The 24322-nt window shown below is 39.6% G+C and overlaps 1 protein-coding gene across 4 annotated transcripts in view; it reads left to right on the forward strand.

Annotated features, from left to right (window-relative positions):
* Positions 1–24322, forward strand: part of col22a1 (collagen, type XXII, alpha 1) — a 272437-nt gene that overhangs the window by 235802 nt on the left and 12313 nt on the right. For all 4 annotated transcript variants that reach the window (XM_073048247.1, XM_073048265.1, XM_073048274.1 and 1 more), the window contains 12 exons: positions 471–524; positions 1651–1704; positions 4147–4200; positions 7525–7578; positions 7852–7905; positions 8708–8752; positions 9822–9875; positions 11541–11594; positions 17275–17328; positions 18211–18282; positions 24040–24075; positions 24201–24245. In XM_073048247.1, the coding sequence (XP_072904348.1) occupies positions 471–524; positions 1651–1704; positions 4147–4200; positions 7525–7578; positions 7852–7905; positions 8708–8752; positions 9822–9875; positions 11541–11594; positions 17275–17328; positions 18211–18282; positions 24040–24075; positions 24201–24245 (630 nt within the window). The remainder of the gene's footprint in view (positions 1–470; positions 525–1650; positions 1705–4146; positions 4201–7524; positions 7579–7851; positions 7906–8707; positions 8753–9821; positions 9876–11540; positions 11595–17274; positions 17329–18210; positions 18283–24039; positions 24076–24200; positions 24246–24322) is intronic.

Consider the following 24322-nt stretch of genomic DNA (forward strand, 5'->3'; position numbering starts at 1 on the left):
AGCACATGAAGACCAAGTGTGGATTATGCAAAGGAGAAGGATGGGAACATGACTAGGGTTGGGGATCAGTGTTTGCCTAATTAGGAGTCTTGTAATTTTTGCTCGGGGTGGTGTTCTGAAGGTTTATGATCAGATAGATGTTAGGTACTTGCATGGTTCTGACTGAGAAATTAATGACACATAGGCTAGGATTTGGGTGACTGGTGGGTGGTGGAAGGTCAGCCAAGGTTTACGAGCTTGGGGGTAAGAGGCAAGTTATTATCATGGAAGTCCTGGAATCATGTGAAAACTAGGTCTGTAAATTACTTAAATAGTCTAAATAGGATTGGACCTGCTCCATTCAGTGGAACTGGATTTAGGAAGGTAATAGAATATGCAACCACTGTTATATACTTTGTCAAGGGGGCTAAACTTGAAGGTTATCATATCTTTTGATTTTTTTGCTAAAATGTTTTGTTTGCTTTTCTTAGGGTAATCCAGGATTACCAGGGTACCCTGGTCCACCTGGTGATCTAGGCCAAGCTGTAAGTCTAACTTTGTGCATGATGTTTATGTACAGTAAATTTTCGTTGCAGAAAAATAACACAATTTCTCTCAGTGATCAATTTAATTTAAACAAAGAAATTAAATCAAGCATCTTCTCAATTGCCTAGTCTTGAGTTTGATTTCCTGTACAAAGTTCTAACCTTTTATCCATTAGAGGATGTGGTTTTGAGGAAGTGGGTATTAATTACCAAACTTGATTGCAGTATTTGTGAAGATTGGTTCATTCTGTTAAAAGGGGGTGGATCAAAAGGTTTTGAAGTTGGTCAATGCTCTACAAGCAACCCACATCTATTAAGCTTCTCTAAAGTATCAACAAACTTAAAGAGTATCAAAATGCAAAGTGGTACTGCAGTGATAAAAAATTAACTCAAAACAATTGCAAGAGATTAATGCAACTTGCAAAGTACAAGAGAGTAACAGCAAAATTGCCAAGGTGATCAGCATCATTTGGAAAAACATGTTAGAGCATTAATGAAGTTAAAATCTATAAATGCTGGTAATAAATAAAAAGAGAGAATGCTTATTAGAAGTTATTTGGGTTTAATGAAGGCACAATTGGCAGAATTGCCAAAGTGAAGATATCAGACCACTTCAGATATCAGGAGCCAAATGACTTTCATCTGAACCAATATACTTATTTGTTCTTGACAACCTTATTAGTTGACATACAGTTGTCTGACATTATACAGGCTCCTCCAAACTTACCAACACCCAATTTACGTGCAGTCATACATGGGCATGAGCATTTGGGAGCTTGGTGGTATGGATTTTTCAGCTGTTGCAGGGCTGCAGTCATCTTCTGCTATCTGCAAACTCAGTTGAAGACCATCTTTCCAACCAGTGAACCATTCGGGTTGCGAGCAGCTCGCAAGAACAGAACCCTGCCATAACCTGGGGGTCTATAATAAATATAGCTTGCTGTACATCTTTTGTGATTTGTCATTTGCCTGGATTAGTCCATTCTTTCTGAAAATTGAATGTCAGTGCTTGCCAAGCATTATTATAATAGGACTACACAAATACATCTATTTGATTTAGCAACCAGTCCATTTTGGAAATGGTATTGGAGGCACAAACTAAGCTAAATTGTTATATTCCTTTCAGGGAGCTGACGGTATTCCTGGATCTCCTGGTGCACCAGGTCAACGAGGAGAGAAGGTAAACTTAAGCTTCAGAATAATATATGAAAGGAAGTTTAGAAGAAATGTTATGCATTATACGCTGGTCCAAATAAAACTCTTATGTCTTTGAAGGATGGTGCAATGCTGTTGATCATATTACAGTCTCATTCTATTCAGGGGTTGGTAAATTGTCATCTATCAGTATGAATGCCACAATCAACCAGCCATTCCAATTGCTTTGCTTTCGAGAAAGGCTAATTTTCTAGAAACAAACCCATTGACGATGTTCCCATGATAACTTTGCTCCAGACGTCATTAAAGTTTAAGTCCAAGTATGGCCCAAATGCTGAATTCCAGAGGTGAAGCAGCAGTGACTGACCCATGTACACTCTGATTGTGTTTGACCAAATGTGACATCAGAAGTGCTGGTAAAATTGAAGTAAGTATACATCGTAGGGAATACTCAAAGTTCACCTGCCTTGAGTGATATTTTTTTCCACAGGTAGATGGGACATAAGTAGTAGGGAACTTTTCTCCAGAATAGAAGCATCTAAAACTGAAGAACATACTGTTAGTGTGATTGGTCAGAGGTTTAAAGAGACCTAAGGAAGAACTTTTTTACCCACCCAGCAATGGTTATAACACACTGCTTGAACAAGAATTAGTGACAGGTACTCTCAAAGCATTTGAGAATTATCTAGATAGATACTGGATAAACCTCTGTCTAATTAACTTGTTTGTACATCCTGGGTGGAATGCCAGCTGATTGTGTCAATTGATCTACTGAGAGATGCAACAAGAAGTTGTTCCCTTTTTATTGCCAGACTTTAGTTCAGAGCAACCAGTTTATCTCCTTCCCCCCAGATTCATCTTGCCAAGTTCTAGACAGTGATTTATACCCATCAAATGGAGGGTTTCACAAGATAACTTTTAGAAATTCCAAACGTTCTTTACAGGCCTGGAGTTATCAGCTTGCTCCTGACTGCACAGATCTAAGTTTTGGAGCTTCTGCTTCTGACCCAACTGTTTCAATTGATTAGGCATCAGTGCCAGCTCTTTTTTTTATTAGGTCATCAAAATAAAAATGCCTCTGACTTCCATCTGTTCATTTGGGAATCCCAGCATCAGAAGGAGGTCAACTATAAGGAAAGAGCACAGCATTTGAGGAACTGGGATAATAACCACAGAGCTTACAATTTAATATTGTTCTTCACAGCTTCTATTAGAGATGGAGTAACACCATCACTAATTATTGTAAGGGCCGTTAGAACATTATAATGGAGTGAAGAGGGCAACACCAGTTTTGGGGAAGTTTAAGATAAGCCTTTGCATACTCCAAGAAGTTTAATAAAGCATCAGGTGTTACACTGAAAGGACTTTAATGGTGCCTCACAATCAGAGAGGTTCTTGGGATTGATTTTCATGGAGTTGGCCTACTGAGTTTACCTGTTTTCTCCTTTAGCAATGCTTCAGCTTTGCATCAGCAAGTGGGACTGATTTTCCTAACCTCTGCTCCAGCTGGTGAGCAATCCAGCAAGTTATTTCAAATATCATGGCTCAAACATGAAAAAGGGAGTAGAACTCTCACTAGCCATCTCCATGGCACCCCAGGGAGCTAAAGAAAAGGTTGTCATCAAAATGAGAAACAATGCAGCAGAGACATCATGGTGTAGTTTGAATCCAGAACTGTAAGTACACTCACGCAACTGTCAGGGATTGGCTCATCGCTCTGTAGAGAATACAATGAGTTTCTGATGTGCCAAGCTGCAGTAAATACTATAACACCCAGCAATAAAGTGCAAAATATGGAATTTAGAAAAAACTCAGGCAATCAGACACATCACTATCCCAGGTCAGACCCTTTAATTCGTATCAATAAACTGACCCGAAGCGGCATTTTGTTTGCTGGAACTAAATATTGCTCCAGTTTTTGGCAGTAGGGCAGCAATCAGTTTGGTGCACATTAATGGTGTAATCACTTGCATGAATGATGTCAAAATAATGACAGATATGCTCCGGTGAACTACATTGTAAGTGTTCAGTACCATGTCACTGACGACAATTTATACTTGAAATAGTTACTGTAGTAAAGAGGATTTAAATGGCTCCAAATCATGGTTTGCTGATGAAAGGTGCAAATGGACAGATTCCTAGGCTAAAATGCAGATGCTGTAAATCTTTAGATATACACTCAAAATACTAAAGGAACCCTCAGCAGAGTCCTGATGAATGGCCTTGCCCAAAGCATTGATCATTTATTCCCTCAGTAGATGCTCCTGACCTGCTGTGTTCCTCCAGCATTTTGTGTGTATAGCCACTCATGCAGTGCTGGTCGTTCAGTACATTTCTGAAAACTTTAAAAACTGTGTTTATCCTATTTAAAATACTGGTCTCAAGAGGAGAATGCAACCAAACACAATGTATTGACCAACTGCTGACAAAATATATTGATAATAGTCAAATCTATGAATATTTTCAGGGAAAAGATGGTGCTCCAGGGATCCAAGGTCCCCCAGGATTGATAGGACCACCTGTAAGTAATCTAGTTCTACATTCTGTTTTGATTCATTCCAACATTACATATATAAAAAATTAGAATTGAGCACATAAAGGACAAGGATTTCACACTATTACAATATAATTTTCACCATGTTTCAAAGAAATCCATTTATACGGTATTTCAATTATATTTCTGGAAGTGTTATGATAGACAAGCAGAAACAACTCTAAGAAAGTACCAATACTCAACAATTTTCACAACATATGCTGCTGATATTTAACCTGATTCTGATACTTTTCCAATACTAGTGGAACCTCAAGAAAATATCTTCCAGAACAGCAGGTTGATATTGAACTATGATATCCCAAGGCATCCATTGTGTCCTTAAGATGGAATGCTGTGTACACAAACGAGAAGATCTGCAGATGCTGGAAATCTGAGCAACACACACAAAATGCTGGAGGAACTCAGCAGGCCAGGCATCATCTATCAAAAAGAGTACAGTTGATGTTTCGGGCTGAAATCTTTGGCAGGACTGGAGAAAAAAAGCTGAGTAGATTTAAAGGGTGGAGAGAAGGGAGAGAGAAACACCAAGTGGTAGGTGAAACCTGGAGGGGGAGGGATGAAGTAAAGTGCTGGGAAGTTGGTTAGTGAAAGTGACAGAAGGCCATGGGAGAGCACCAGAGGGAGGCAAAGGGCAGGCAAGGAGATAGGGTGAGAGAGGGAAAAGTGGATGAGAAATGGTGAAGTGGGGGGGTGGCTGGGAGGTATTACTGGAAGTTTGTGCAATTGACATTCATGCCATCAGGTTGGAGGCTACCCAAATGGAATATAAGGTGTTGTTCCTCCAACCTAAGTGTGGCCTCATACAGAGTATGGCCTCCTGTGACACCCGATGTAGATTGGAAGACCGCCGCCAGGTTTCTACACTCCGTCTGCCAGAACAAGCGGAATCTCCCAGTGGTCACCCATTTTAATTCCACTTCCCATTCCCATTCCAATATGTCCATCCATGGCCTCCTCCATTTTGTGTGTGATGCTGTGTACATATTTGGTGGCATTACTTAAGTAAGGACATGTTTGGGTTAAAGGGAATGCTGGGATGATTCTATTAATATCCAGTGAGCAGCAGTTCTGTGGATGGAAAAACCTTGTTAATGAGAGAGGTCAGAGGAGAATAGTTAGACTGGTTCAAGCTGACATTAACTTAAATACCATGCATTACAACCATGGGGTGCAGAAAAGGATCTCTGAATGCACAACATATCGAACGTTGAAGCGAATGGGCTACTGAGCAGAAAATCAAACTGCTCACAAATTTCACGTCACATGCCGGCGATTCTGATTCTAGGTTCCATTCCTGTGATTCATAAAGTGGCCACCAAGTGTATATTAGTGTGTGTATTCACCTAACTATACCATCCCACTGCATTCCTTTTCTCCCCCAACCTGACAAGCTTCCTGTACCACAGTGATGTGATCAGTTTGCTCTGGTGCACACAAGATGCAAGAGCTGGGTACCTGTCTATATGCAAGGACTGAGGTTTCTCCATTCTGCCACACTCTTTGTTCAAAGATGTTCACAACACATCCTTATAAAAAATGTAACTTCCTCTCTAACATCGGAATCACCGATGTGTGGCTGATTAAAGTGGAGAAGGGGTACCAGAGATGGTACCTCAGACCCTTCATCAGATTTACATGAAATCCCAGTGAAGAGCAGAATGAGGTTAGCACCTTCGATACTACTTACCTGCTCATCCCATCAAGCATACCCTGATCCACCCGTGACAGAGTTTGTAACTGCACATTGGCCTTATGCGCCACTTAGAACCTTCAGGGAAGGGAAGTTGTCCTCACTCACAATGGACTGCTTTAAAGTAGTTTTTGCTTAAATTTAACCACCTTGCTAAAACTCCCCTCTATTTGACTCCATTCTCAGCAGCTACTCTTCCGTTTCCTACTACAAAGCTTTCCATTCATCTCCTCCGAGATGAGCATTGTTTCCCCATTCATCTCTAACAAACTCCACTGACTTTGTGAGGCCCGGTGTGTGGAATAAAATCCTTGTGCAATTTCTTTATAGTGAACTCTTATGCAGTGATACCCAATAAGGAATTAGTACACTCAGGCTATTCAGGATAAGACCATAAGATACAGGAGAAGAAATAGGCCATGGCTGATCCCAGATCTCACTCAAGCCCATACACCTGCCTTCTCACCATATCTTTTGATGCCCTGACCGATCAGGAAACGATCACCTTCTACCTTAAATATACCCACGGACTTGGCCTCTACTGCAGTCTGTGCTGAGCATTCCACAGATTTACTACTCTCTGGCTAAAAAAATGCTCCCTTATTTCTGTTCTAAACGGTTGCCCCTCAATTTTGAGGCTACGCCCTCTAGTTCTGGATACCATTACCATAGGGAGCATCCTCTCTACATTCACTCTGTCTAGTTCTTTCAACATTCAATAAGTTTCAATGAAATTCCACCCACCCCACCATTTTTTTCTAAATTCTAGTGAGGCGCAAAGCTGTCAAAATTTCCTCATATGTTAATCCATTCATTCCCGGAATCATCCTCGTGACCTTTGTCAGACTCTCTCCAATGACAACACATTCTTTCTGAGATACGGGACCAAAACTGTTGACAATACTCCAAATGTGGCATAACGAGTGTCTTATAAAGAATCAGAATGATCTCCTTGCTTTTATATTCTATTCTCCCTTGAAATGAATGCCAACATTGCATTTGCTTTCTTTAACAGAGACTCAACCTGTAAATTAGCCTTTTGAGAGTCTTGCACAAAGACTCCTAAATCCCTCTACACCTCTGATGTTTGAATTTTTCTCCCCATTTAGATAATAGTCGGCACTATTGTTCCTTTTACCAAAATGCATTGTCATACATTTCCCAACACTCTATTCCATCTGCCACTTTTATGCCCATTCTTCTAATTTGTCTAAATCCTGCTGTATTTGTGTTGCTTCCTCAGCACTACCTACCCCTTCTCCTATCTTCGTATCATCCACAAACTTTGTCACAAAGTCATCAATTTCATTATCTAAATCATTGACAAACAATGTGAAAAGCAGCGGTCCCAATACAAACCCCTGGGGAACACTACTAGTCACTGGCAACCAACTGGAAAAGGCCCCTTTTATTCCCACTTACTGCCTCCTGCCTGTCAGCTACTCCATTATCCATGCCAGAATCTTTCCTGTAACACAACATGATTTCATCTTGTTAAGCAGCCTCATGAGTGGCACTTTATCAAACATCTTCTGAAGATTTGGAATACTTTGGAAACTGCTCTAGACAGAAATAAAGATTGTTCTTTTCATGATATTCAGGGACTTCCAGGAAAAAATGGAAAAGATGGTAAACCTGGACCTGCAGGAGAGCCGGTAAGAAACTACGATTTTTATCTCACAACGTTCAGGCCCAAATTACAAATGTAAAATTCCAGTCTTGCTAATGGGGAAATAAAGCACTTTATATACCATCTATCATAAAGAAGTTCAGATCGTGGGTAACATCCTTTCAAAAATTCGGAAATAGAAATTGTATATGTTTGGCATTAAACATTGCTTTATGTAATGTTAATATCAACAAGGAATGTTTTAAAACATTTTGTCATGGAAACACATTATTCAACAGTCTCTGTTTTAATGTTTTAGGGGAGGCCAGGTATCCCTGGACCTCCTGGCAGGAATGGACTCCGCGGAATTCCAGTAAGTACTGGATGGTTAATATTAACTCCTATGCTTGCAGTGTATGGGATCCAAGGTACTAATTGTTTATATTGAGGTCTCATCTGAATTTATTTAAGATATTTTGCTTTAATTTGACCAGGCACATGCATTTAAAGAATATTCCAGTTTCAAAATGATAAGATAAGATAAAATGATTAGCTTTATTTGTCACATGAACATCAAAACATACAGTGAGAAGTGCTGTTTGTGTCAATAACCAAATCAGTCTGACTATGTGCTGGGGCTGCCCGCAGGCATCGCTGTGCCACTGGAGCCAACATACCATGCTCACAATTTACTAACCTTAACCCGTATATCTTTTTTGAACATGGGAGGACACCGGAGCACCTGGAGGAAACCTGCATGGTCATGGACGAGGGTTGGGGGTGGGGTGCGGGGGAGGGGGTTGGGAGGTGGGTGAACATGTAAACAGACAGCAGCAGGAATTGAACCTCAGTTACTGGCACTACAAAGTGTTATGCTGACTGCTACTTTACTGTACCAGCCTCCCCACTTCCATCCCACAACTGAGTCTTTCTCCTTCAGCAATCCAAGTACACTCTGAAATACAGGGCCTGGATGATGACTGAACTCAATCATATTTGCTGCCTCTTTAAATATAAAACCTCTAAGCATATGAAATACCAAAATGATCTTAGAGACCACTCTTATTGTGTCACAGAGAAGACGATTAAATTTTTAAGAAGCCTTAGTTTGAAGTGCAAGTTTGTACTGTCACAAATAATTATCTAACCCATTACTTCTAACTTCTTTTACACAGGGTTTTAAAGGCCAAAGGGGTGCGGACGGTTCAATTGGTCCGAGAGTAAGTACTGGAAATATAAAACCCGAAGGTTGAAATACTGAGAATCAGGAAAAACTGTGCATATTACTGATATAAAAAGACCTGTATCACAGTCAGAACAGCCAATGTACTTTAGATGGGGTTAGTATTCCTGGAAAGTAAATTTTACCCAACTTTCATGGTCTTGCTCATCCAGAAAAGATTAAATATGATTTAACTTGGTTTATAGCATTCCTCAGGCTACTGAGGTCTAAAATTATGGGAACAATAACAATTAATTAAAATATTTTAATAAGTCCATCATACAGCAAATGGTGGAAATCTGACCTACAAACAAAAAACAATGGAGGTACTCAGGAGAAAAAGCAACACCTGAGGCAAAGGAATTTGTGTTTAAAGACCTTTTTTTAAAAATGGCTTGGTGTATAGTAAACAAATTTAAAGGAAAAAATGTGCATAGGAAGTTATATGTTTGGCAACTATCATTGAAATTTCATGAGTTTCAATATTAAGGCAATCATGTATAACACTGAAATAATGATTTAAAAAAAAAAGAAATTCTGCCTTGATTTGTGAACAAATAAAGTGCCCGATCTAATACAGTTTTCCAAATAAACGAATAAGAAATCTGATGGAGGGAAGCATGGCATGCCAGTTGTATTAAATGTGATAACAACAGTAAATATCTATTTGCAATGGAGAAGCAGGTGAGAAAGTGCACTATGAATACTTAAAATGATTTTTTCCTTGTACTGGCTTTCTGGCATTGTTCCAATGTGTAGTGCTTAGCCTAAGCGTATAGACTTAAACAAGACTTTGACCTTCTTTACTTGGAAAAGACCCCTTCCACCACTATTAGGAGTCCTTGGAAAATATATTAAATACCAAATCAGTTCAAGCAATTTCTTTTTGTTATTAATTGTCATTGATTCAAATATTTTGATGTAGAGCCTGTTTTGTGTCAAGATGTGAAAAGACCTTCTGTCCAGATAAAAAAATAAATCTTCCTGAGCCAAAATGCTGTCATCCTAAGTTCAGAAATTATATAGTGGTGAAGAAGTCCTTTAAAAGTCATTTTCTTTTCTGGCAGGGGGAAACCGGGATGGCTGGGCCACCAGGTCCACCAGGTATACCTGGAAAGGATGTAAGTGTTCAATCAAAAAAAACTTGAGTTTTCTTTAATTTAATTAAAGATATATTTTATATCACACATGAGACATCATAGCCTTTTCAGAATTTGGCCTCATTCCATGTGCTCTATTTTACTTAGAGTGTTAATTATTTTCCTTCATGTTACAAGGCATAAAGTAATCATACATTAGCATTTGTCTTATAAATTCCATTTTTCAAAATTATGAACATATACTTCATGCAAACTAACACATTTTATAATGAAGGATGAACCTCTAGTGATGGAAAATAAAGAATGGCCATCAAAGAAGACAATTAGTAATTGATTCGAAGTTAAAAGTTTATCAGAACTTTAGCTTGAGATTTGGCCTGTAGCCTGTTTATGTGATAAATAGAAAAGGATAGCTAAATGAACGTATCTCATTGAAAAACTCTGACTTCACATGCATCAAGATATGCAAGTTTAAAAATATAGACACAATCTGTGTCTTTCGCAATTTGTGACTACTTTTTTCTCGGTCAAATTCAACTACAGCAAATTTTATTCCATAATAGAGATTTTTGTGTGTTGATTGCAAAAGCAAATTTCCATAACTCAAACAGCTGTAACATAGAAATCACTTGTAAAGCAGAAGATTCATCTAACTCACACAAAAGCTCAAGTTAAATTGGGTAACATGAAAAAGTAGCAAACAGACAAACTGATCTCTGGACTCTCATCATTACATAAGAATAATAGACTAAACAGTTCTACGTAAAAAGACTGAGTATATATTCATTAGAGTTTAGAATAAGAAAGCTCACTGAAACATACAAACTTCTAATAGTGCCTCTCTGGATGCAGGGAGGTTGTTTCCCATACTGAGGGTTTTGAACCAGGGGTCAGTGTCTTGAGATACTGGATAAGACATTCAAGAAATATTTTTTTCTTCACACAAAGATGTTGGTAACCCTATGGAATGTTTACCACAGAAAGCTTAACCCTATCACTGTAGTTTTTGGTACTCCTACAGCCATTTAATAACACGCTATTACTCCAATAAGCTGCTGATACATCACCTGTCTCTGAAATACTTCGAGTTGTCCTGTGATTTTATTTTGTCTTGTATCATACACAAAGGTATTTATTGGATATTAATCAATCATCTTGACTCCAGGTTAGCAAAAGCCAGAGAGGGAAAACAAATGTCCATCAGTAGTTTTGATCAAAGATTTAAGAAAGTTTTGGTAAGAATATCTGAAATAGAATAAAGATGTGAACTTCTAATAACTTACAATCCATGTTTGTTTTTTTTTGGGGGGGGGAGTGTTAGTAATTGTGCCAATAAACATTATGAGTACATGCAAATCCTTGACGTCCAAGTTCACCTTTTAGGCAGAAGAATGGTCGCAATCAATGAGTCAAGTTACTACAATACCACAATAGATTGGCCTCGGTCTGTTGTCATTGTTCATTACAATTCATTACAGCACCAGTGTCATCCAACACAGGGAAGTCAAAATCTACAAATTTTTCTTAAGAATCTACAGCAGTCAGGATGCTTGATTCACAGAATGCTAATTTAAAGTGTTATTTCAATAAATATTTGTATTTTTTTCCTTTTTACTGATGTCTTTATAAAATTCTGTTTGTTTTCAATGTATGTATTTTACAATGGAGCACTGTTTATCTTTTTAGGGAGAACAAGGACCTATGGGACCTCAAGGTCCTCCTGGTTTGAGAGGTGATCAGGTAAGATATAAACACTACCATTGCCTGTTGCTTAAGGCCTCAATAAACTGCCTCTGTACATTTCCTTTTAAATTGCCTCCTCTCACCTTAAGTGAATGCCCAAAGGTATTAGACATTTCAGCCCCTGGATAAGGATACCAGATGTCCACTCCATCTATAATTTATTTGTTCTTTTATTAACTTCTCTCAGTTTCTGCCACTCCAGAGAATACTACCCAACCTTCCTATAATGGATGCAATACTCCAGATGCAGCCTAACCACAGTCTATAAAACTGCAACATGGCTTCCAGACTCTTGAGCTCAGTGTCTCAACTATAGGCAATTCAAAACAATAACTAAAGGATCTTTCCCTGCAATGCAGCTATCTGAACTGACCTATACAGTCAGTTTCAGACTGACAGCATGGGAACACAGTATTCAGGTCATTACATTCAAACTGCCCAGTGGGCAACCATCCGTATTAATTCCATCATCCAACACTTGTGCTGTAGCTTTCTATGGGAATGGGAAGAAAAGTGGATTAAAATAGTTGGATTGTGTGGATAAAACACTAGCACAGGCTTTCATTCCACCCTCATTCAATAGAACATATATTTGACACTACATTCATTACCAACTTCATAAAAACAATTTTGGACGAGTGTATCCCCACAGATCACTTAGAGTCTTCCCCAACCCGAAACCCTGGATGAACCTTGTGATCTGCAAACTGCTAAGGGCCAGATCAGTGGTGTTCAAGTAAAATACAAGAGGTCCAGTTAGAATTTCCAGAAAGCCATCTCACATACAAAATGGCAATTCTGGACCAAAATTGAATCACTAGGTTGCTTGACAGCTGTAGCAGGGCTGTTATACTATGACCTTCTACAAACTCAATCTAAGCGGCATAGGTGCCAACAAAGTTTCACTCCTAGATTAGCTTAATGCCTTTTTATGCTCACTCTGACCATTAAAACATGGAGATACCTTCACAATCTCCAACAACGCTGATGATCTCAATTTCTAAAGCGGACGTGAGAACATCCTTCAGGAGAGTGAACCCACAGAAAGCATCCAGCCAGACAGGGTATCTGATTGAGTACTGAAGACCTGTGTCAGTCAACTGGCTGGAATGTTCAGGAGTTGAGGTATCCACCTGCCTCAAGCAGGCTTCAATTATACCAGTGCCTAATAAGAATGGGGTAACCTGCCTCATTGACTATCATCCAGTTGGACTTGCATATACTATGATGAAGTGCTTTGACAGGTTGGTGATGAAGAAATCAACGCTTATCCGAGCAGTGACTTAGATCTGCTGCAATTTGCCTACCATCACAATAGATCAGCAGCAGGTCTCATTTCATTGGCTCTTCACTCAACCCTGGAACATATGGACAGTGAAGCTGCATACATTCATTGACTACAGCTCTGCATTCAATATGATGATCCCCTTAAAACTCATCGATAAGCTTCAAATCCTAGGCCTCAATACTTCCCTGTGCAACTGGATCCTCAAATTCCTCACTTGTAGACCACAGTAAGTAAGGATTGGCAACAATCTCTCCTCCACAATCACGATCAGAAAAGGAGAACCACAAGGCTGTGTGCTTAGTCCTCTGCTCTACTCACTTTATACTTAAAACTGTGAGGCTGTTCATGACTCCAATGTCATATACAAGTTTGCTGATGACACCACTGTTGTTGGCTGTATCAAATGTGGTGATGAATTGGCAAATTGATTTATTATTCATTCATTCACTCATTCATTGAGATACAGTGCAAAATAGGCCCTTCCAGCCCTTCGAGACCCGCAGCCCAGCACTCCCCCAATTTAAGAACATAAGATATAGGAGCAGAAGTAGGTCATTTGGCCATCAAGTCTGCTCTGCCATTCAATCATGGGCTGATCCAATTCTTCCAGACATACCCACTCCTCTGCCTTCTCCCCATACACGTTGATGCCCTGGCTAATCAAGAACATATATATCTCTGCCTAGGTTTGTTAGCATGGTTCGGGATGGTTTAAACTAATTTGTAAGGGGGATGGGACCCGGAGTGATAGAGCAGTGAAAGAAGTGCATGGAGTAAAGCCAGATCTAACATATAGAGGCTTTGAGGAAAGAGAAGCAGAATAAAGGGTGTAAAGGTAGTAAGGTAGAAGGGCTAAAGTGAGTGTACTTCAATGCAAGAAGCATCAGGAACAAAGGTGATGAACTGAGAGCTTGGATACATACATGGAATTATGATGTAGTGGCCATTACAGAGACTTGGCTGGCACCAGGGCAGGAATGGATTCTCAATATTCCTGGATTTCAGTGCTTTGAAAGTGATAGGGGAGGGGGAAGGGGAGGAGGGGTGGCATTACTGGTCAGGGATACTATTACAGCTACAGAAAGGGTGGGTAATGTAGCAGGATCCTCTTTTGAGTCAGTATGGGTGGAAATCAGGAACAGGAAGGGAGCAGTTACTCTACTGCGGGTATTCTATAGGCCCCCTGGTAGCAGCAGAGATACCGAGGAGCAGATTGGGAGGCATATTTTGGAAAGGTGCAAAAATAACAGGTTTGTTATCATGGGTGACTTTAACTTCCCTAATATTGATTGGCACCTGATTAGTTCCAAGGGTTTAGAAGGGGCAGAGTTTGTTAAGTGTGTCCAGAATGGATTCCTGTCACAGTATGTTGACAGGCCGACTAGGGGGAATGTCATTCTAGATCTAGTATTAGGTAACGAACCCAGTCAGGTCACAGATCTGTCAGTGGGTGAGCATCTGGGGGACAGTGATCACCGCTCCCTGGCATTTAGCATTATCATGGAAAAGGATAGAATCAGAGAGGACAGGAAAATTTTTAATTGGGGAAGGGCAAATTATGAGGCTATAAGTTTAGAACTTGTGGGTGTGAATTGGGATGATGTTTTTGCAGGGAAATGTACTATGGACATGTGGTCGATGTTTAAGGATCTCTTGCAGGATGTTAGGGATAAATTTGTCCCGGTGAGGAAGATAAAGAATGGTAGGGTGAAGGAACCATGGGTGACAAGTGAAGTGGAAAATCTGGTCAGGTGGAAGAAGGCAGCATACGTGAGGTTTAGAAAACAAGGATCAGAAGGATCTATTGAGGAATATAGGGTAGCAAGAAAGGAGCTTAAGAAGGGGCTGAGAAGAGTAAGAAGGATGCATGAGAAAGCTTTGGCGAGTAGGGTAAAGGAAAACCCCAAGGCATTCTTCAATTATGTGAAGAACAAAAGGATGACAGGAGTGAAGGTAGGACTGATTGGAGATAAAAGTGGGAAGATGTGCCTGGAGGCTGAGGAAGTGAGCGAGCTCCTCAATGAATACTTCTCTTCGGTACTCACCAATGAGAGGGAACTTGATTACTGTGAGGACAATATGAGCGAGGTGAATATTCTGTAGCATGTTGATATTAAGGGAGAGGAGGTGTTGGAGTTGTTAAAATACATTAGGATGGATAAGTCCCCGTGGCCTGATGGAATATTCCCCAGGCTGCTCCACGAGGTGAGGGAAGAGATTGCTAAGCCTCTGGCTAGGATCTTTATGTCCTTGTTGTCCACGGGAATCATACCGTGGGAGGGAGGCGAATGTTGTCCCTGATGCACCATCAATAACTCACGCTGAGACTTAGGAAGTGAGATATCGGCTTTTATTGACTGAAGAACAACACTACATCCTGGGAAAATGAGGGAGAGCAGCAGACCACAGTCGCCTTTATACAGGGGTCTGTGGGAGGAGCCACAGGAGCAGTCAGCAGGGTCTGTGGGAGGAGCCACAGGAGCAGTCAGACAGGTATATCTAGTTCACCACAGTCCCCTTGTTCAAAAAAGGTAGTAGGAATAGTCCAAGTAATTATAGACCAGTGAGCCTTATGTCTGTGGTGGGAAAGCTGTTGGAAAAGATTCTTAGAGATAGGATCTATGGGCATTTAGAGAAACATGGTCTGATCAGGGACAATCAGCATGGCTTTGTGAAGGGCAGATTGTGTCTAACAAGCCTGATAGAGTTCTTTGAGGAGGTGACCAGGCATATAGATGAGGGTAGTGCAGTGGATGTGATCTACATGGATTTTAGTAAGGCATTTGACAAGGTTCCACACAGTAGGCTTATTCAGAAAGTCAGAAGGCATGGGATCCAGTGAAGTTTGGCCAGGTGGATTCAGAATTGGCTTGCCTGAAGAAGGCAGAGGGTCGTGTTGGAGGGAGTACATTCAGATTAGAAGGTTGTGACTAGTGGTGTCCCACACGGATCTGTTCTGGGACCTCTACTTTTCGTGATTCTTATTGACCACCTGAATGTGGGGGTAGAAGGGTGGGTTGGCAAGTTTGCAGACAACACAAAGGTTGGTGGTAAAGTAATTTCTCCACATCTCTGTTGTAAATGGACCTCCTTCAATCCTGAAGTGGTGCTCTCTTGTCCTAGACTCCCCAGTGATGAGAAATAACTTTGCCATATCTAATCTGTTCAGGCCTTTTACCATTTGGATTTAATCCTACCTAATCAGGGACAATTTACAATTAACTATTAACCTACCAACTGGTACATTTTTGGACTGTGGGAGGAAACTGGAGCACCTGGAGGAAACCCACACAGTCACAGAGAGAACATACAAATGCTTTACAGGGAGCAATGGGAAATAAACCTGGGTTGCTGGTACTGTAAAGCATTGTAAAGCACTACGAGGGAGATTAAAAATTTGAATGAATAGTGCCACAACAACACCCTCTCACTCAGTGGCAACAAGATGAAGGAGCTGATTAATGACTTCAGAAGAAGAAAACCAAAGGTCCATGAGCCAGTCCTCATCAGGTGGCTCATTAGAGGCGGTGAGGATCAGCAACTTCAAATTTTTCAGTTTTATCATTTCAGAGGATCTGTTCCGAGTCCAGCACTGAATTGCCCTTATTTGCATAGCAGAACAGCACCTCTACATTTTTGGAAGTTTGTGAAAATTTGACATGACATCTAAAACTTTGTGAAACTTCTATAGATGTGTGGTGGAGAGCATATTAACTGGTTGCATCATGGCCTGGTGTGGAAAAAACAATGCCCTTGAACGGAAAAGCCTACAGAAGTCGTGGGTACAGTGCAGTGCATCATAGGTAAAACTATCCTTATCAATGAGCACATCTACAAGGAGCACTGTTGCAAGAAAGCAGCATCCATCATCAAGGACCCTCACCATCCAGGCCATGCTCGCTTCTTGCTGCTGCCATTAGGAAGGAAGTACGGGAGCCTTGGGACCCACAACACCAGGTTCAGGAATAGTTATTACCCTTCAACCATCAGGTTCTCGGACCAGAAGGGATAATTTCAATCAACTTCACTCACCCCATCGCTGAACTGTTCTCACAGCTATGGACTCATTTTCAAGGACACTTCATCTCATGTTCTCGATGTTCATCACTTATTTATCTATTTATTTAATTATTTGTTTATTGTTTGTTTGTTTATTAGACTTTCTCTCTTTATTTTCTTTTTGTATTGCAAAGTTTATTGTCTTTTGCATATCAGGAGTTTGTCAGTCCTGTGGGATATGGTCTTTCATTAATTCTGTTGTGTTTCTTGTATTTACTGTGAACACCCACAAGAGATGAATCTCAGCATTGTACTGTATATGGTGACATATATGTACTTTGATAATAAATTTACTTAGAACTTTGAAATAACATGTGTAATTGTTTACAGGGTAAACCTGGCCCTTCTGGACCTGAAGGAAAGCCCGGTGAACCAGGTCTACCGGTAGGTCCCACAGTTAATTATAAATAGAAGAAAAATGTGCATTGTGTATTTGGGTGTTGGGGAGTGATTGGGGGGGGGGAATGGTTGATGAAAAGGAATATGTGCATTTTTCTGTAGGGATGGAAGAGTGAATTCTGCTTGTTTTGAATGCATGCATTTTACAAAGGATATTGTTTATTATATGCATTATTTGATTAAGCTTCACTAACTGGTGATCAGATCATGGAAACTTATAATGTTCCATTAAAAACAAAAGACTTCTCAAAAAGACTGAACAATTCAAAAGTTTGAACAGTTGTATGTTAGGAGACTAGACATTAATAAGTATCCATTATTAGTATAATTATTTTTAACATTGGTATTAATTTTAATATAAGTTCAGTTGTTGATTATTTCATGAATGCTACAGGTTTGATTTCTAGTCTCTGCTTTGTTAACCAAACTGTCATGTTAATTAAACTATAATTGTTGATGGCAGAGTCCATGGACAACAGAGACAGAAAATTCAAATGGCTTTCCTGTGCAGACTTCCTAGTAGACACACATTTTGATTTTGTTTTGGTGAGGATAGAGTCAACTTAAACAGTGATAACTTCATCATCAACACCTGCTAGAAAGAAACAACTTATTTAGAAAAGAGAAGAAAGATGTGAAAAATTAAAAGCAGAACATTTTGTAATCATGCAGTGAGCCAAGATTTCAGAATTTTGCTCTATTGTCGTTCATGTTATAAAACAAATTTTTTTGTGTTTAAGTCACCCTCTTCATAAAGTACTTTGCCTTTGCCAAAAACATCAATTTTGTACTGATTAATTGACATCTCTACGTTTATCTTATTTTAGAGATTAAACTAGTCACATACTGTATTATTTTGAATTTTAGGGACCAAAGGGTTCAAAAGGATCAAATGGAGATCCGGGCTTTCCAGGAGTTCTGGGGTTACCAGGATCTCGTGTGAGTATCATTTCTTTTATTCCATTCTCAAAACTGAATGGTTCTGTTAAAAAATGTAAGGAATAGAAGAAGGAAGGGTGAGCTATCTCGCATTTCAAGCCTGTTTTGCCAATAATCTAAATCATAGCTGATCTGCAAGCTCATCCATCCTTCACTGGATATCTAGACATAATGACTCGGCTCACACAGCCTTCTGCGGAAGATAACATGAAATCCCTCCTTATTGCATTCTTAAGTAATTTGCTACTGATTCTGAATGCCATAACCCCTGATTATAGATTTCTCAGGATAACATTCTTCCTGGATCCAACCTGCAAGATCTTTAATTTTCAGTGAGATATGTCATTCTCCTAAACTCAAGAAAATATAGACCCAATCTCCTCAATATCTCATCAAGCAAAAGAAGAATTGCCAACTTTGGAATCATTCTAGTGAATCTTCCCTGCACCCTTTACAAGGCAAATATGTCCTCTTTTGGATAAGGCAACTAAACTGTAGATAATGCTTCATGTGCATTTTCATCAACAACCAATATAATTGCTAGAAAATATATTTGCTGCACTTTTATAACACTCTATTTGTCCAGGGGTGTATCTACAGAAAATAGCACCTATGGTAAGCACTGAAATTGTGCCGCTCTCCAAACAGCTGCCACCCATCTTTTAGATAACTTTGCCAAAATATCTGCTCAAAAATACAAGTCAAGCTTGTTAATCTTTTAATTAACAAATTATGGCTCTACATGAAAATTATAACTGCACCTTCCTTGCTTTCACTGATCTTGGTCTATGATGTGATCAAAGTCAGGTTTTTTCCAGTTTCTTCTCTTTCTTCAGTCAGCAGAGCAAGATCACAGAGTCTGCCTTGACTCATGGAGGCTCTCAAATACGAAAGTATTAGCTTTAACTTTCTGAATGATATTTCACAGCTGGCGATGGAAACTGCGATGGTTAGCATTATCTGAATAGCAATGCAAAGATTGGGGAAGACACTCTCATCGCCATACTGAACAATAAATTCAAGAAGTTCTTCAGGTCATGATATTTTCATGTTGACCTGTCCTTTCTTCATATAGCTGCTGTCCATCAACATCTACGCTATACAATTCACCCAAATTTTCGCACTTCTTCTTTAGGTCGCTACTGTCGGCATCATAATACAGTTCCTCGACATTGAAAAGGAACCCAAACCTGGCATCAGTTTTATGCAAACAAGCGACCCTTTTGTCTATTTCTCTGTGAAGATGGTCGAGTGTTCCCTTCATGACTCCTTCCATTTCCTCCTTAGCTGTTGACCCAGCATCTCTCGAGTTCTCATCAGCCATTCGTTTCTTTCGTCTCTGATGTCTTTCAGCTCCACTTTCCTTCTTCATGAAGAAACATTTCATGGTCTTCTTACACAATGCTCTGAAATAAGGCCATCCTAGTGCTCACCCATGATAATTAAAGACAGATCATACATCTGAAGAAAATTCTTTTTTCACTATCCGAGGATGGCTTGTCTGACTTTAATAGAAATTGCTCAGTGGCGCCCCCCCCCCCTTCAAGAAGCACCCAGGGCACGTGCCATAACTGCCATACTTTAGATATGCCAGTGCATTTGTCTTGAGTTATTTGTGACTTGTGAACAAAAACATGCCCTGTAAGTGCTGCTGAACATCAGCATTACAAATCTTTAATATTTACATAATATTCCGTTCTACTTCTTTCCAACTAAAATGACTCTGCTCAATCTTATTATTGCTTTCAAAGTGTTCTACTATGACATGCTTCATTACAGCATTTCCCTGTTATTGCCATTAGGCTAACAAAGCAATAGTTCTCTGTTATCTTTCTCCTTCCGTACATACTGGGATGACAATTGCTATCCCCTCATGAGAACTGGGAAGGAGAGAAATCACCCCAATCCTTTCAATCACTTAAATATTAATTGGAATATTCTGTTCAAATCTAGCCACATCATTAAAACAAGACATGAAAGCATTGGAGACAGTCCAAAAAAAGATTTTCTTAGTTCCGAGGATGAGGGACTAAAATTACATGCAACAAACAATCTGCTGGAGCCAACATCTATGGGCAGACAGTAATTATCCCATTTTGGATTGAAACCCTTAAACTCAACAATTCTTATTCAGGTTTTCCACTCAGAAGATTGTCAGTTCCTTTCCTCCCATAAATGCCACCTGACCTACTGAGTTCTTTTAGTAGGTTGTTTATTGATCCAGAACCTAGCCTCTGCAGTCTCTTGTGTATTCACTGAAATTATAAGGATTGGCTAGAGTGAGTGACTATATGTTGTGGTAGATACAAATTGATAAAACGTTAAGAACTAGACATGAAGTGCAAGATAAAAGGGTAGATTATTAAGAACAAGAGTGACCTATTTTTAACATGGCATATATTTAGGTTCTCAAACTCACTGCCTGCTGATGTGATTGGGGGAGGTTCCATTGTGGTCTTCCAGAAGGAATTGGATGATTATATGGTGAGAAATAAATTGCAAGCCTAAGAGGAAGGAGCTTGCAGTGGAACTATTGAATCTGGCCTGCTGCACCTTTAGTCAGTTAGTGGTTGTTCTGATGGTAACCTTAATTGATGATAACTTCCTGTTTAACCACAGTAACTTTTCATCCCCTTGCTTATCAAGTATCCATCTATTTCTGGAGACATAAGAGAGGATGATGCTGGAATATGGAGTAAGAAATCAAACAGTTGGGACCTCAGAAGGTCAAGTAGGATCTGTGGAGGCAAAAGAGCCTCATAAGCTTTCATTGTCAAACTTAAACCACACTTAAAATAACCTGAAACTGTAGAGCACTTGTTTCCTATCACAACCTGATCATAATTTTACTACGTGCATGGTAGTAAAATTACAATTTACATTTCCTGAAGACAAATGTAGACAACTATCTTTGTTTTGAATGACCAATTAAAATCATAACCATGGAGACAGAAGAGATTACAGACGTTGGAATCTGGAGCAAATTCTAACCATAATTTAAATCATTCACAAGTGTCCCGTATTCCTCATTCTGACCATTTACCTCTTCTCACCTGCCTATTCCTTCCACCTGGATTCCTTCCTCCTTCTCACTCTTCTATTATTTACTCTCCTCTCTGGTCCGATTATCTTCTTCTCCAGCCCTTGTCCTTTCATGCTCACCTGGCTTCACCCATTACCTTTCAGCTAGCCTTCTTGTCCTCCTCTACCTTTGTATGCTGGAATCTTCCCCCTTCCTTCTCAGAAGGATTTTGGTCCAAAATATTGACTGTTTATTCATTTCCATAGATGCTGCCTGAGCAGCTGAGTTCCTCCAGCATTTGGTGTGTGTTGTTTTGGATTTCCTGCATCTGTAGACTTTGTTGTGTTTATATTTAAATCATTCACTCAGTTGGAGGTGTTGTGGATAATGTGGAGGGCTGTCAGATGTTACAGCGGGACATTGATAGGATGCAAAACTGGGCTGAGAAGTGGCAGATGGAGTTCAACCCAGATAAGTGTGAAGTGGTTCATTTTGGTAGGTCAAATATGATGACAGAATATAGTAATAATGGTAAGACTCTTGGCAGTGTGGAGGATCAGAGGGATCTTGGGGTCCGAGTCCATAGGACACTCAAAGCAGCTGCACAGGTTGACTCTGTGGTTAAGAAGGCATACGGTGCATTGGCCGCCATCAATTGTGGTATTGAGTTTAGGAGCCAAGAGGTGATGTTGCAGTTATATAGGACCCTGGTCAGATCCCACTTGGAGTACTGTGCTGAGTTCTGGTCGCCTCACTACAGGAAGGATGCAGAAACCACAGAAAGGGTGTAGAGAAGATTTACAAGGACGTTCACAGATTGGGGAGCTTGCCTTATGAGAATAGGTTGAGTGAACTCGGCCTTTTCTCCTTGGAGCAATGGAGGATGAGAGGTGACCTGATAGAGGTGTATAAGATGATGAGAGGCATTGATCATGTGGATAGTCTGAGGCTTTTTCCCAGGGCTGAAATGGCTAGCACGAGACGGCACAGTTAGAAGGTGCTTGGAACTAGGTACAGAGGAGGTATCAGGGGTAAGTTTTTTTACACAGAGAATGGTGAGTGCGTGGAATGGGCTGCTGGCGATGGTGGTGGAGACTGATACGATGGGGTCTTTTAAGAGACTCCTGGACAGGTACATGGAGCTTAGAAAAATAGAGGGCTATGGGTAACCCTAGGTCATTTCTGAGTTAAGGACGTGTTTGGCACAGCTTTGTGGACCGAAGGGCCTGTATTCTGCTGTAGATTTTCTATGTTTCTGTTTCCATGATAGGCTGTTCCTAAGATTTCTCAATATACAATTATTGCACCTTAAATTATTTCATTTTTCACAATGATACTGTTCATTCATACCTTACATGGAATTTTCAGGATTGTAATCTTCATTTAAATCTCCCATCAACTTTATTTCACGAAATTGGGTTACACATATTCTTATTGTATTAGATATACAGTATGCTAAATGTATGCTAATGCCAAATCAGAAGTTACCGTAATCTGTGACGTTCTGATTTAATAAGGAGTTATTGTTGTAAGAAATACTTAAAGCAAACCTGGATGATTCACATATTCTGCTTTCAAGTTGACAGTGGCAGTAATGGGATTTGTACTTGACCCATGTGGAATAGTTAGGGCTGTTAAGGTGACCTGTCCATGACGATCTCATGAAGCATTGAAAGAAAGCAAGGGAAATGGGCTTGATATGGCCTGAGAGCATAAATCACTCCCCATGGGGATCCTGCAATCCGCAACAACAGTGGCTGACATGTTGAAGGATCTATTACCAAGGGCTGCTGGTAATGAAATAAAAATTATGGAAAATCATATTTTGATTTTAGTGATTCAACTCAAGTATTATATTTTAAGTAAAATATTCACTGTCCTTTTTGATGTTTATTGATAACACAGATCATAAGTATTGAATTTATTTTTGCTGATAATGTTTGGAGTGGCACGGTAGCACTGTGGTTAGTGCAACGCTATTACAACGCCAGCTGTATTCAATTCCTTCGTTGTCTGTAAGGAGTTTCTGTCTTCTCCACGTGACCACATGGGTTTCCTCTGGGTGCTCGGCTTTCCTTTCTCATTCCAAAGACATGCCAGTTCGGAGGTTGACTGGTTACATGGGTTTAATTTGGTGGCAGAAGCTCTTCAATCTGTTATGTGCTGTATCTTAAAAAAAAAATAAAACAAGAGTAAAATAATACATGTGTGTTTTTATTTTACTTGTTCTTACTTTAAATTATTTTTTCTCCTAATCATGTTTTAATATTTACAAAGTTTTAATTGTCCCTGATTATCATGTGCATGTTGAACCGGTGGATTGAGAGACATGAGATTGAATGTAATCTTATTAAATGATAGATTAGCCTTGAAAAGGCAACTGGTTTCATAGAGTTCCAGAGTGCAACAATGGGTCTTTTGGTCCTTTGTTCATCAGCATCAGATTTTTTATCACTGATAGATATCATGAAATTAGTTGGTTTTTTTTGGCAGCAGTAAAGATATAATAAATAAATAATGTGAAAGCTATTGTTTTTGTCCATCTATATTAATGTCATTTGGCTAAATTAGAACCATATGCTTCTATACCTTACTTATTTAAATGTCTGTCTAAATGCCTCTTAAATGTAAGTTTATCCTTAATCCTGTTTATCTGTTTGTCACCCAATATTTCCTTCCCTTCTCCTATCTTGCCTTTATAGCTATGCATACTAATTATATACTTTAATGAACAGGGTCTTCCAGGAGAGACAGGAGCTCCAGGCAAGACAGTAAGTAATACACTCTGCATTTCCCTTCATTTTCTAATAGAAATCAACTCTTCATAGTAGTTATTTAACTAAGCAATAGACTGTATCATTTCACTGTTTCATGGATGCTTTACTCCTTTAATCAGGGATATCCTGGCAAACCTGGTGAACAGGGGTCCAAAGGAGAAAGGGTAAGTGATTCTGTGGAAGATAAATGATCTATTTTAACACTTTCTGAGTACTAAATAAAATGATGGGTCTTATCAAA

Source organism: Hemitrygon akajei, chromosome 1 (assembly GCF_048418815.1).
Source record: "Hemitrygon akajei chromosome 1, sHemAka1.3, whole genome shotgun sequence".
Classification (NCBI taxonomy): Eukaryota; Metazoa; Chordata; class Chondrichthyes; order Myliobatiformes; family Dasyatidae; genus Hemitrygon; species Hemitrygon akajei.